At 49.2% G+C, this 14,163-nt stretch overlaps 1 protein-coding gene across 3 annotated transcripts in view; it reads right to left on the reverse strand.

Moving 5' to 3' along the window:
* The window catches only part of FGFR1 (fibroblast growth factor receptor 1), a 48,507-nt gene that overhangs the window by 13,411 nt on the left and 20,933 nt on the right, over positions 1-14,163 (reverse strand). For 2 of the 3 annotated variants that reach the window (XM_036250139.1, XM_036250138.1), the window contains exons 3-4: positions 1,500-1,766; positions 39-128 (exon numbers count right to left, since the gene is read on the reverse strand). In XM_036250139.1, coding sequence (XP_036106032.1) covers positions 39-128; positions 1,500-1,766 — 357 coding nt within the window. The remainder of the gene's footprint in view (positions 1-38; positions 129-1,499; positions 1,767-14,163) is intronic. The other variant, XM_036250140.1, reaches the window with a different exon arrangement.

Genomic DNA, 14,163 nt, shown 5'->3' on the forward strand with positions numbered 1-14,163 from the left:
CACCCAGAGGGGCAGTAAGGTAGGAAACAGTGTCTCACGCATACGGTTTGGTTTGGTGTTATCTGTCTCTTTCTCCTCTGAAGAGGAGTCATCATCGTCATCGTCGTCCTCCGAGGAGGGGAGAGCATCTACGAGAAGGAGAAGGGGCACTGAGGTCCCTCCAGGGGAAGAGAGTTCTAGATTTCCATCCATATCAACAGCCCCTAAACATAAAGGCCAGTCCAGTTATAGATGAACACAGACACCTTCCCCACACCGACTCCCAGGCCTACTCTTCCCTTAGTGACCTTCTCTCAGTGGGACAAACACAGTTCATGAAGAACTGCATTCTCTAAGCTTGTCCCTGTCCCTTCCCAACCTAATGCCCTGCCCCTCTCTGCCCATAGCTCTTCACACCTCACAGGGGCAGCGGGCCCTCTTTAATTTAATACCACCCTACATTCAGAGGCTCTGTCCACTCATGGTACCACCAGATGTGCTGGGTATCAGAACTAGCACTCAGGGAACCTGTATCCTCCTTTGGCCTGCTGACCATGGGAGATCCAGACAGATCTAGACACACTGAGGCCAGAAGCTATTTCCAAAGCCATGAGCTGAGCAACTAACTTAGAGTCAGAATTTTTCAAGCATGCATCTGCTAAGGTTTGGAAGCTGCCCTTTAAGTCAGAGCAGATAGGGAGCCTACTACACAGTCTGCAGCTGCCAACACCTCTCCCCAACAAGTATCCACCCCTTTTAAGAGGCTTGACACATATGTTGTCACCAATCAGGGCGGATGCCAGATCTTTCTCCAGTCCTTCCTAGTGCTTTTGGTGGTCTGGAGGGAAATAGAGGAGGCAAGGCCCTGTTAGGGGCACGTTCTACAGGACGCCCGAGTGGGGGAGGTGCCAAGCACACACTGACATTCACAAATGGCGTAAAGGAAATTTCAGCTCTAGTTCGTTTCACCCTGCTTTTGTGAAAGTTGCATTTAAAAGTGGCAGATTCCCAAAGTCACAGAGCTCTAGGGTTCCCTGGCTGCCCTAACACTGCTCCAGAAGCTGGAGGACAGATGTTTCCCATAAACCCTGTGGATATGGCGGTGCACCTGGACCCTTCCCCACCACAGGAGGGACCTCACAACTCTCCTGGGGCTATAGTCACTAAACCAAGTACCAAGTCCGAATGGCAAGGGAATGACAGGGCGGAAGCTGGCTGGGCCCTATGTAGCACCCTGGAGATCTGGGCAAGCTGCGGTGGAGAAGTCAGTGTTTTACTGCCCCAAGAGGACCAGCAGTCACCTCCGAGGTAGATCTGGGAAGCCTGGGGCCCACACCACCTGGTCACCCCTCTGAGAGCTAAGCCACGCGGCGGGCAGGGAGCAATGTTAGTGGGCAGCAGTTTCTGAAGCAGAATGGGGGCAGATCATGGAAGAGGAGGTTCACCTCCCCCCTGAGACTAGCAGAGAGGGTTGGAGGGGGGATCCAGGGAGAGGGTGAGGGCAGGGCTTTGCTACCAACCTGAGACATTGACGGAGAAGTAGGTGGTGTCGCTGCCTGAGGGGCTGCTGGTCACGCAAGCGTAGAGGCCGGAGTCAGCGGGCACAGAATCCCGCACCTCCACCTCCTCCCCTGTGATGCGGGTACGGTTGCTTTCCACCAGCTGTACCCCGTCCCGCAGCCAGTTGATGCTCTGGACATCATCCCGCAGCCGACAGCGGAGCTGCAGCAGGTCACCAGGGTGGACCAGGAAGGACTCCACTTCCACAGGGGCTCCCCAGGGCTGGGCTGCAGCCACCCATAGGGGCCGGGAAGAGGAACCAAGGGACAAAGGGATGGGGGAGGAAGAGAGGGAGAGGGAAGGAGGGGAGAAACAAAGGGAGTTATGCTAGAGGCACTGAGCTGCCATATCCCAGGGGCCACAGGGCTGGGGAAGGGGGGACTGGAATATGGGTCAGTTGGAAACGGCTGGCTACCTGGGAACAACCCCCATCTCCTCCTTCTCTACCCCTATCCTCCAAAGGTCAAAGGAAGAAAGAGGCAAAGTTAGGAAGCAGCTGCAGCAGCATTAAGCGTTCACATTTCATTTCCCTCCATCCTAGGGGGATACGGCCGCCCTCCCCAGGACTTCTGTGTCCAGAGTGGCCCCTCCCCATACACTCAGCTCTTTGCCAAGAATGGTCACTTCCCAGAAAATACCTCCGTTTCCTTTTGGTTAGGACAGCCTCACCCCTTTACCCCTTTCTCCAAGTAACAGTTGACAAACCCACCCCTCAAAAATCCAGCAACCCCCATCCAAGTTGAGAGAAGGCAATTCGTCAGCCAGGCAGCTCTCGTTCAAGTGACTGGGGGGGCGGGGCTGGCCCCCCAATGAGTGAGATGCATCAGATGCATATGGGGGAGAGACAGCCCAAGCAGAGGTCAGCTCAGGGGAGCCTCTAGCGAACAGGTGTCGGGCCAGAGGACTCGGAGCTTTTGCCTATATTAGGAACGGAGGCCTGCAGCTGCCACCAAACCCACACTTGTGCTGGCAGCCTAAGCTGGTGCACACAAAGCTCTTTTCTCCTCACCCTACTGCAGGGCTGCCCCCTCTTCAGCCCCCCACCTTCCTCTCCTTCTGCTATCCCCCAACACACATGTCCAGTCTCCCTCACCTCTTTCCCTGGAGCTGGGGTGGTTCACAACTCACAAGATCTGATGGGACCTGTCCACGCATCCATCCCTCTCTCGAACAACTACTCCGCACTCACACTAACAAGACAGCCTGAAGCCGGACACACTTAGGGGTCCACCATGCTGGGCTGATACCCGTCTCCTGAGCACCCCCTTTTCACTCACCAGGGGGAAATGCAGACTCAATTTCCCTTTAGGAGGTTCAGGGGTGCTCCCGGCATCTTCTGCCAAGTGTCCATCCAAACCAAAGAAAGGGCTTGTTGCAGCTCAACCCTACCTCCTGACTCAGTCTCCACTGCTTTGGTTCCCCATCAGAGGCTCACCTGGGACTCCTCACACCCCCTGGCCTATCGCCCTGCAGGGCTCATGTCTCTACCTAGCTGTCTCCACTCACCCTCCAGGTCTCAGCCCCGCTGGTAACTCTGCCTCAAAGCCTTTTCCGACTCCCAGTTGGGGTCAGGTGCTCTCACCACACCTGTCACACTGAAGGAAAGCCCCTTTCTCAGCTGAATTGTGAGAGTGGGGATGTGTCATATTTACCTTTAAATCCCCAGCACCCAGTATGGTGCCTGGCACATAAGAGTTGCCCAGTGCTTGCTGGATGATGAAGAACGACATAGGCACAGTCGTTTGTCTTACCTTCTAAATTCCCTTTCCTCCTTCACCACCCTCGTTTTAAGAACTCGTTCTGAAGTGCTGAACAGGTGTCCACTAGAAACCAGGCAAATGAAGAAATGGGTGTCCTGAGAGACAGGTGGCATCACGGAATAGTTTTCCTCAGTGGGGCCTCAAATGAGGCGTTGGAGCCAAGGCTGCAACCCAGGGGCTCTCTCTTAATATTGGGTAAATACTGAGTCATCAAAAAGGGGGCTGCTGCTCTATAAGGGTTTGGAAACCACTAGGCTAGGATTCATTTATTTTTGTGGATCAGGTCAAGAAGAACACCAACCACAAAGGTGAGCAGACCACACAACTGATTAAAAATAAGCCTTTGTGGGTCCTTTAAAAAAAGGGATTCTTTCTATTTTTAATGGTTTGTGGCTTTGCCAAAAGGAGAAGAAAAGCAGTTCAGACATGACCCTTAAGGAACAGCAGATATTCCACTCCTATTGATCCAGTCTCATTTCCCTTCAGTGACCTCACAGATTAAATATTTTGCAGCTCGAGATCTGTACCAGCGGATGGTCAAACAGTAAACTCTGTAAACCCAAATTCTTGGCCTCTGGCATCACAGCCTATTTTGACAGGCCCCAGAGACAAAAAGGTAGCAAGGAGAACACAGGCATTTCCCCAAGAGAAAGCAGTGAAGGGACGGACACTGGCCCTTGGGGACCAGCTCTGGCTGACTCTAACTTGGAACCCTAACTTCCCAATCACCCCAACCAGGATGTGCAAACAAAACTCTTCTACGTGACCTATAAAAAGCCTCCGAACCTGTTTTCCTTTTCCTGCCCCGGGAGTTCGAACTCACCCTGATGCTCCAGGCCTTGGTGCACTATGTCCATTATTCCCCTGATCAAGATCCTACACTGTGGGGCCCTGGCCGGGTAGCGCAGTGGGTTAGAGCATTGTCCCGATATGCCGAGGCTGCTGGTTCGATCCTCGGTATAGGGCACATACAAGAATCAACCAATGAATAAATAAGTGGAACAACAAAGTGATGTTTCTTTCTCCTTTCCTCTCTCTCTCTCAAATCAATAAATAAAAATTTAAAAAAAATTTTTTTTTTTAGGATAAAACCTAAAGCCCTGCTTGACATCCAAGCCTTCTCACAATCTGTTCCCATTTTTCCATGAAACCTTCTTCTCCCTACCTTCCCCTCTAGGTCTGGCTGCTCTCCGCTCCGACTGCATTCTCCCCCCACAACAAAACTTACTTCTGCTCAAGCCTGTCAGCATCTCTCCGGAGTCCACCTACCCCACCTGACTCAGAGGGCACCATCACAGCATCCAGGAAGCCTCCTGTTGGCACTAGTGCCTCAACTCTAATTTTCTGTAAAACAGTTACTGTCCGAACCACACAAAATCACACTCAATTACATATCACCTTGCAGGATTTCTTTTGTAAACACTTTTATTGAGATATAATTCACATACCATAAAATCCAACCGTTAGGGTTTACGGGGTGGGCAAAAGTAGGTTTACAGTTGTTCGCATGGGGGAAAAAAGTAATAATACAAGAATAAATTGTTTCACGTACTCACAACTGTAAACCTACTTTCGCCCACCCCTGTATAATTCACTGTTTTTTGGGGAATAGCCACAGTTATGCAACCATCGCCACAATTAACTTTAGAACATTTTTCTCACCCCAAAAAGAAACCCTGTACCCATTAGCAGTCACTCACTACCCCCGCCCTTCAGTCTAGGCAACCACTGACCTACCTGCTTTCTGTCCCTATAGATCTGTCTATACTGAGTTTCATGTAAATAAAGCCATACAATATGTGGTCTTTTTCTTCTTTCATTTAGAATGTTTCAAGGTTCTTCTGTGCTATAGTATGTCTCAGTACTTCATTCCTTTGTGTGTGTGTGTGTGTGTGTGTGTGTGTGTGTGGTATATACCCCTAGCAGGAACCGAACCCGGGACTCTCTGGTCCGCAGGCCGACGCTCAACCGCTGAGCCCAACTGGCCAGGGCAGTACTCTATTCCTTTTAATGGCTGAATAATATTTCATTGTATGGATATACCACCTTTGATTTATCCATTCACTGATTAATGGACAGTTGGGAGTATTGTTTCCTGTCAACAGTGTCCATGTCTTGCCTCTCCTAAGAAATAGCAAGAAACTTGGAGCAGAATTGATTATTATAATTTCCCCACAGTGCCTAACAATGTCAGAAATGTAGAAACCACTCAATGGGTCTTGAATTAAATTTAGCCTCTAGCAAAGGCTAATTTTTAGAGGAACCAAAAACTCAGCCTATGGTTATTGGGTTTCAGTGGATATTCTCACAGCTATCAGTACTCCTGGATGTCAAAGTCTCCATTTACAAAGCAGGGATAATGCTACTTTCTTCCAGGAGGTGATGGAAAAGTAACCAACTCTTACTGGTTTACCAGGCCCTGCCCATCTGTGTCATTGCCCTGAGTTTTGGCCCTGACCTGAGGGAGTTCCCATGTAAGGTGGCTGATGTGAGGACATCACTGTTCACTGGTAGCTGCAGCAATCAAGTCACTATTCTCCACTCTGTTTTGGTCTTTCCAGTGTCCCCATTATGTCCTCACTGAAAGGCCCTTGCATCTGTGGCTCCATCTCCTCTGAGCTGGCCTTTCTCTCATTAAGACCAATGGTCCAGGGCTATACTTGTTATGTATTAGTTAGCAAGAAAGGAGCTAACTGACACCTTTATTGGGCTGGCCATGGAAGATGAAGGGAAGAAAGCCAGTTTATTGCTCAGCCACTTGAAACCAATGTTCCAGCTCTGAGAGAACCTGACTAATTTGACCGGGATTCTGTGGAAGAAGTGGCAAACCGAAGTGCTTGCATTCATGCGTCTTGTTTCCCGAGAGACGAGGTGGGGAATGGAAGCTGGAGGACATTTGGTGTCTCGATTCCATGGTGACCTAGTCGGAGGCTGAAAGTGTTTGGCGTGAGTCAAATGACAATGTTCATTCACTCTCACAGGATCTAGGTGCAATGTGTTCAAAGTGCATTGTGGAAAAAAGGTACATTGTACTTTGAGGCCCACAGCACAGAGTCACTATTATCTTCACTGAGGGCGGGGAGTTTAGTGTAAGGGCTAGGGCTTGACTTGAACCTCCTTAGACTATGAGGGCCGCTGATGCTGCAGAGAATTCTCCAGAACACAAGAGAGAACAAAGACTCCTGCTTAGCTGCCAGAATCTGAGGGGACTTCTGGTCCTGAGGCAGTTTCCTGGGACAGTATAGATGGCAAGTGGACCATGGCAGGCTGTGGAGCCTGGGTGGATACCCCTTTTGTGGAAGTGAAAGGGATTCATCCACCAATCACCAATCCCATGCTGCTTCTCTAATGGAGCTTCTCCATCCCCTCAAGGAAATGTAGGAACAGATGGGGGACCCACACTTTTGAGTAATCCTCAAGGAGGCAGCTAGTAAGACAGAGAGGTGAGGATGGTGTTTCCCATGGTGTTCTAAAGTCTAAGAACATGATACATGTTAATGAGACCCCACTAAGTCCCTTTCCCTTCCTACTTTCCTGCAAAATTCCAGGCTTTGTCATTCCCAACGAGGGTGCAGCATTTTGCTTATGGTAGGACTAGCCAGAAACCTACCACAGTCAGAAAGCAGGCAGTTCTGCCCCAGGTTCATCAGATCAGATCCGAGTTCTTGATTCTAAATCTCTGACTTCTACCAGCCATGGGCATCATGGAGGGTGGAGGAAGGAAGCCCTGCGGAGGCCCAAACCCATACAAACCTTCTATTCTTATGATAAGATAAGAGCAAAGTTCCCCCAAATCCAAGAAGATGGGGAACTTTCTTCAACATAGCTATCATCGGGTGCCTCGGTGAGCCCTTGTAAGAAGAAACTGACTAAGCAAAGGAATAGCAGGCTATGTCTGGCCCTAACCAGGGTGATCAGATGTACATCACACCTTGATATGTATAAAGCACTTTGTATTGCAACATGAGACAGCTGAGGAAGGTAAGAACCCAGTAGAGGCTCTGTGGTTACAGAACTTAGATATCGGTGGTCAGAGCAGACAGCAGTGTTCACAGTAGAGGTTGGACACAATGGTAAGGAAAGGGGGGAAGTAAATAAAGATTTAGGTTGGAAGTGAAAACTCTGAGAGGAGCAGAAACATAAGGTGCTTATGAGCATAGTAGTGCCTTGGGATGAGGCAGTGCGTAGGACATGAGGTCAGACTTTATGGCCAGTGTGGAACAGAAGGTTCATGGTAGAAAACAGTAAAAAACAAAACAAAACAAAAACCCACTAAAGAAGTTGCAGAGAGCACATTTCTCTGCAGAGATTATGAATGCAGGCCATTCATGCCACATGGACAAATATACATGAACATGGATTTTAAAATACCACTTCACCAGTCCTGGTCCCATAACAGCCAGTTTGGTCTGGAAGTTATCCATCCCCAAACCCCACAACTTAACATGAACCCAGTGACAAATCACAATATATTTGCATAGCACTCTGCAATTTAGCTTGTGCCTTCCCATGTATTGTCTTGGGACCCTGAAACAAATCTGAAAATGATAAAACTGATATTGGCCAATAATTTATAGCATTCTTACTGTATCCCATATACTGTGATGGCTCTTAATGCCACTATCATTTAATCCACACAGCTCCTATGATGGTGATACTATTATTATCTCTGCCCTATGGATATGGACGCTTGCTATGTGCCGAGCACAGTTCTCATTTAAGCCTCACAGCAATCCTGTGAAGTAGACACTATTATTATCTTCATTTTACACAGTGGACACTGAGGCACAAAGAGGTTCAATATGCATCTGAGACAGCCTACCTTGCTAGTGGCCAAGTTGAGATTTAAACCCAGGTGGCCTGGCTCTCTAGAATCCACATAAATCCAGATCCCAGGTCCACCACTTTGAAAGACAGCCTCTACCTTCACTGTGTCTTCTGCAATCCTTGACTTCAAAACAGTAACTGAAACCCTTTCTGTTTAATCCACTGATCCTGTCTCATGGCACCAATGTCTCCCACCTCACACATGGGATTCTCAAGTTGGCTGCTTTGGCCTTACCTCTCTTTCTCATTCCCTCAACTTCCTCAGCCCCACAACTACGACCTTAAAACTTAGTGCTTTTAACTTATAAATACACTTTCCCGTCCGTACTCAAGTTGAGTAGATGTGGCTGTGCACATCTGGCAGGTGAGGAAATTGGGGGGAGAGGGAGGGCAGTGTGATAGCAGTGGACGTGGGACCAATAACAATGCCCTATTTTGGTAGGGCTCTTGATATTCTGCAAGGCATGTTAATTCATGTTGATGTGATTCCTGCTCATTCCCATTTAAACATGAGAAAGTGGAGGGTGAGGGGCTCCTCTCAAAGTCTCAAAACGGGTCAGCATTGGCCCTAGATGCTGGTCCTACGCCTCTCCACAGCATCTCACGTCTCATGCTGCACACGGGACAGTGAGGTGACACACTCAGGTACTTACAGCTCTGCCTTGGCCACAGGTAGACAGAACAGCCCCTCACTCCCTCCCTGTGTCCCTAGCTTAATCCTGGATCAGTCACCTGATACCTTGCCATGTCCCAAGCCCCTCACCCTTGATTACAGTTTACAGCTGAGTTGATGACCTCTGATGACCCCTGCCTGACTCCACTGACAGATTAAGAACATTAGGCAAAGGGGCTCATCAACCATCCCCTGGGGTCAGTTCTTCTGATCACAGATGCTCAAACTGTCCGCTCTCAAGCCCTGACCCCTCCACACAGGCAGTCTGCATCCCACCCCCTCACACTCCTGGGAGCCTGCTTCCTCCTCCTCCAGAACCTGGAGCCTCTCAACTACTTCCCTTCTTCCACCTCAGCTGTCCAGTCTCCTGGTTCCACCACTCCCACCAAGCCAAGACCCTCACTGCCCCCTCATTTCACTTTCTCCCACCCAAAAATCTTTGCTTCTATAGAATGCCTTTCTCCTCCTATCACTCCATCATTTGCCTAAGACTTCCCCAACAACATTCTTCATCTCATTTTTAATGTGACTTACAAATTTTCATGGCTTTCTCTTGTGCTTATTCACGCTGCTTGCCTGTGGGTTGGTCCATGTACAGTGTAGGTCTTATCTACCCTCTAAGTCAGGAGTGTGTCATCTACGTTCTACACTCTCAAGTGCGTGGGGCTTGAATAACCAACCCCCAGCAAAACTCAGGCATGATATCTCCGGGTCACGATTTCTGTCATCCCTATGAAATCCTTTTGCTTTTGGATTTCTGGGTTAAGGAAATCAGGGGAGAACGCCATCCTCTTTAGTAACGTGGGGGAACTGGTGGTCCAGGACTGTTTACAGTCTTGGCACAAACTCCCCAGAGATAAATAAGGGGGCAATTGTGGGTGGGGGAGGAACTGGGGGTGGCTTTGAAAGCAAACTTAAAAGACACACAGAACAGCTCAGCAGGGCTCTGGGGGCCCTCTGCAAAGGTTTTTATTACGTGATTTTGGCTTTGAAATGGAACTGAAAACTTACTTTAGTCTGACAAGGCCAGGCCAGAGGGGGGAATCTCACTAAAATCCCAAGGCTTGGGGTACAGAGAGGAAGCCCTAAGGATACATGATGCCCTGAACTCACGACATCCCCAAGATACAGGGAAAACTGCGGTCAGGGGGAGCACAGGCATGGGTGGGAGGGAGACAGGAACACCAAATCAATTAGTGGCATCTGACACCCCGATCCAGCAGCATTCACCTGTCCCCCACCCAGGAGATTTGAAGTGTAGGGTTTTGTTTTGTTTTTTTTAAATAGAAAAAGGGAGAAAAGTAAGAAGGACCATTTTGCATGCAAATGGGCCACAGCCAGAAGAGCCCATTAAAATGTAAAAACTCCACATTCAGGCCGACAAAACTGTGCAAACTGCTGTGTTTGCCAGAGGGGCAGCAATACAGCTCCCGACAAAGGGCTGAGGAACAATGGCGGGCTGAATGGCCTCTGTCAGCAGGTCCCCTCGCGCGTTGCCATGGGGACCCCACCAGGGCTTACTAAAGGTATTTCCTGAGGAGAAAGGCAGAGCACACATGCCCAGGCAGCCCGGCTAATCCTGACAGGAAGCCATCGCCATTCAACAGCCCAGGGGCTTGGGGCCGGGAGTTTTGTTTTGTTTTTATTAAAAAAAGATTTCAGTCTTTTGTGGGTCCCACCTCATCACTGTGATTTAGTGCAGAGCCACCTGCGAGGGCCAAAGCTGCAGCCGGGGCCCTGCGCCCATCCCGCGACCCCCCAGATACAGCTCCCCAATATTGGGCAGGGGGAGGCCCGGGCACACAGAACCCCACTCAGGAGACCCAGGCAGAAAGTACCTGGACCCAGAGAGTTCTGTGTGAACCTTTAAACAGATATCGCAAGTATCAGAATGGAGCCTGGGGTTCAAGTCCCTGCACTGGGTGCCTCCTTCATACCTTCATACCACACTGTTTCCCCTAGGGATGGTGTCCCCCACCTCTCTACCTCCCATTGTGGGGAGACCACTCTCACACTGGCGACAAGGACTGTAATTAAGTGATTAACCAAGGAATGTGCCCAGGAGTTGTTTTAACAGAAATTTTTCTTCTTCCTTTCTCCCCAGCAAAAGCTCTCATCCCAACTATTTACTGACGCACTACAAACAGAGCTGGGGGAAGAAAACCTCTTCTACCTCCATTTCCCAAAAGAATCCCCAGTACACTTTGCTTCCCTCCTCCCCAGGAAGAAAGAGTTGCTCTGGGAAGAAGAAAGTTCGCTGGGGATGTGCAGGAGGCGCAGAGCCCACTGGCCCAGGAGGAGCAAAGGTAGATGCAAAGGTGGATGCCCTACAGCTAGGGGAATGGTCTAAGCTCACAGTTCCTAGAAGTTTGTGTCACCATTTCACATTTGGCACCAGAGGAATCCGGCCTTGGCAGATTCAGGGAAGAAAGCCAACTACACAGCTGGTGGTGGAGACAGAAACTCCTGTGTGACAACTGCCCCCCTAGGACACAGTTTAGGGTAAATTAACATTTCCTGAGCAAACTCGAATGTGGAAGGAGCCATCCCCAATCAAAACAAAAATGAAGGTGGCTCTACGCACTCATTGTGATTTGAACCCAGGTCTGTATGTCTGCAAAGCTCTTGCATCTAGACCTCCCTCCAAAACATGTACTGAACCTGGCTTCTAGATAGACTCATGAAGAGGAAAACTGGTCGTTTTGGAGGTATTAAAACTATGTCCAGCAACTCCTTTGGACACCTGCGAGCTTCTAAAGCCACGTTGTGGGTCCTGTTTTGGAAAAAGAAGCTAGAGTGCCTCAGTTCAACAATGGAAAACTCCCCCAAAAGAACCACAAACCCAGCAAGGACCACTTGTATAGGCTGAAATTTAGGGGATCTAGATGCGTAGGTCGGGATTCTTCTCCCTTTCTTAAAAATCACATCGTAAACTCAAATCAGGAGTACAACTGGCCACCAACTGTGCCAACACAGAAGTAAAAACACCTTTCACCAAGTGGTAAGGGAAAAAAGCAGGACAACTAGCTGAAGGGTGTGTGCCTGCGTGCGTGTGCGTGTGTGTACGTGCGTGCATGCATGCATACGTGTGTGTGTACTGTCCTGCTACTAGAAGGGGAACGCAGACCCTCCACAGACCCTCCCACGCTGGCCGAGAGCCCAGGCCTCCCAGCCATGTGTCTGCAGCTGCGACCTGTCATGCACTTCCTGGTCTGGGTTCTGTAATGGAAAGATCATTAAGCGTGGGGGAGGGAGGAGAGCGAGATGAATCAATGACGAAAAGGTAACCCTGCAGCTCGCACTCCGCTGTGCTCTAACCTTAAAGTCCGGTCAGGTTCCTTAAAGAAAAAGAATGTATTGCCCTCCCCCACCCCACCCCCTACTAGGGCCTCTCCGAAGGACGGCCTCCCCTCCCCCACACCCAGCAGTGCTAGTTTGGGGAAGGAAACACCACTAGCAGCTGGGCAGGAAAAAAGTTGCTGCTCCCTAAACTTGCTGATGACTTAGTAGCGGTCTCAGCTGTTTCAGAATTTGCCTTTTGGCCCCTGAAAACCAAAAGAGGCGCCTCAGTGCACTATTCACAGTTCTCAGCACCCCAAGGTGCTTGCCATCTTCCCTCCCTGTCTCACCCCAATGATGCCATGGAGGATCTGGTCACAGAGCTGTGTCAAGAGGGTGACTGCCCACTGCGGTGGGGAAAGAAATGGGCTCTGCATAAATGCCTCTTAGTTTTTACACTATGAGAACAAAGGTGCTAAACATCCTTTTAAAATGCCAGGGGCTGGGGAAAGGGAGAGGGGGAGTTAGTGTATAGTTTTGATTGGGAAGGTGAACAAGTTCTGGAGGTGAATGATGGCCATGCCCGCACCACAATGTGATGTGCTCACGCCACAGAACTATGTTTAAAAAGGGTAAAAACGGCCAATTTTATGTTAGGTATATTTTATCACAATAAAAAATGGTAATGGTGGGGAATTGTGTTGGTTTATTAAAAAGGTTCTTACTTGGCAAAATAAGTTGTCAACCTTATGTAGTTTCTAAACTACTGGGGGGAGGGGGATTTGGCCTATGAAATCTAAAAATCTGAGATCACTGGTCTGTTCCACAGATGTGCACGATGGTAGGGACCTAGAGCAGTGGTTCTCAACCTTCCTGATGCCGCAGCCCTTTCATACAGTTCCTCATGTTGTGGTGACCCCCAACCATAAGATTATTTTTGTTGCTACTTCATAACTGTAACTTTGCTACTGTTAGGTCTTAGGCAACCCCTGTGAAAGGGTCGTTTGACCCCCAAAGGGGTTGCGACCCACAGGTTGAGAACAGCTGACCTAGAGGGTCCACTGAGGTACCACACATTCATTCTTCCCTCTCCTTTGCACACACCATGAAGGTTGAGTATTTAGTCCTCGGTATTTTAAGAAATTAAAAAACCATGGTTTAGTCCTGGCCAGTCTGGCTCAGTGGTTAGAGTGCCAGCCCAAGGACCAAAGGGTCTCAGGTTCGATTCCAGGAAGGGCGATTCCTCAGTTATGGTTCAGCCCCCAGCCCTGGTCAGGGTGGTGCAGGAGGCAACTGATCAACGTATATCTCTCACACCAATGTTTCTATCTCCCTCCCCCTCCCACACTGTCTGAAAATAAATGGAAAAATATCCTTGGGTAAGGATTTAAAAAAAACAAAACAAAATAAAAAACCATGGTTTAGGAATCTTCCTACCTGAGATGATATGACTGTCGGTGGAGAGCAGGTAGAAGCAGCAGGACCAAAGGCTTGAGGGAGGGTAAGGGCCAATATCTCTACTAGGGACTCCTTTACTCAATCTGAATAATTAGGATCTTGCGATAGAGATTCCTACCCTGAGAAATGTCAACAGTCCAGATGTCCTAAGGGATGAGAACAAGAGCCTAGTTTGAAATCCTTGTAACAACCACTTAATCCCAAACTCTGCTTGACCACAGGTGGTTATAACTGGCTGCTTGCAGCAGAAAGGGCATCTGAGTAGAAATCAATCTGATGACTGGCCCTACCACTAACTATGAGCAAGTCCCCTCCCCACTCAGGCCTCAGTTTCCTCAACTGTGAGGTGGGGAAGCGGACGGCCTTGACAAGCTCCAGCTCTAAACAACATTCTAAGTTTCAACTGGGACTTCAGAGTTTTCCGCATAGCTCACTGCTATCCCCTCTTGCCCCCAACTAGCACAAAGCTCCCTTGGGTGTGAAGGAAGGCAGGAGGGGATTCTGTTTTGGTCACAGAGCTCCAGACATCAGCACCTTCAATAAATGTGTCCCCTCATGTCTTCTCTCTGGCCCATTCTCACCAGAAGCAGCCTCAGAACGGAGGATATGAAGTATCCGAGAGGCTGT

This window comes from Molossus molossus, unplaced genomic scaffold (genome assembly GCF_014108415.1).
Source record: "Molossus molossus isolate mMolMol1 unplaced genomic scaffold, mMolMol1.p scaffold_m16_p_9, whole genome shotgun sequence".
Lineage (NCBI taxonomy): Eukaryota > Metazoa > Chordata > Mammalia > Chiroptera > Molossidae > Molossus > Molossus molossus.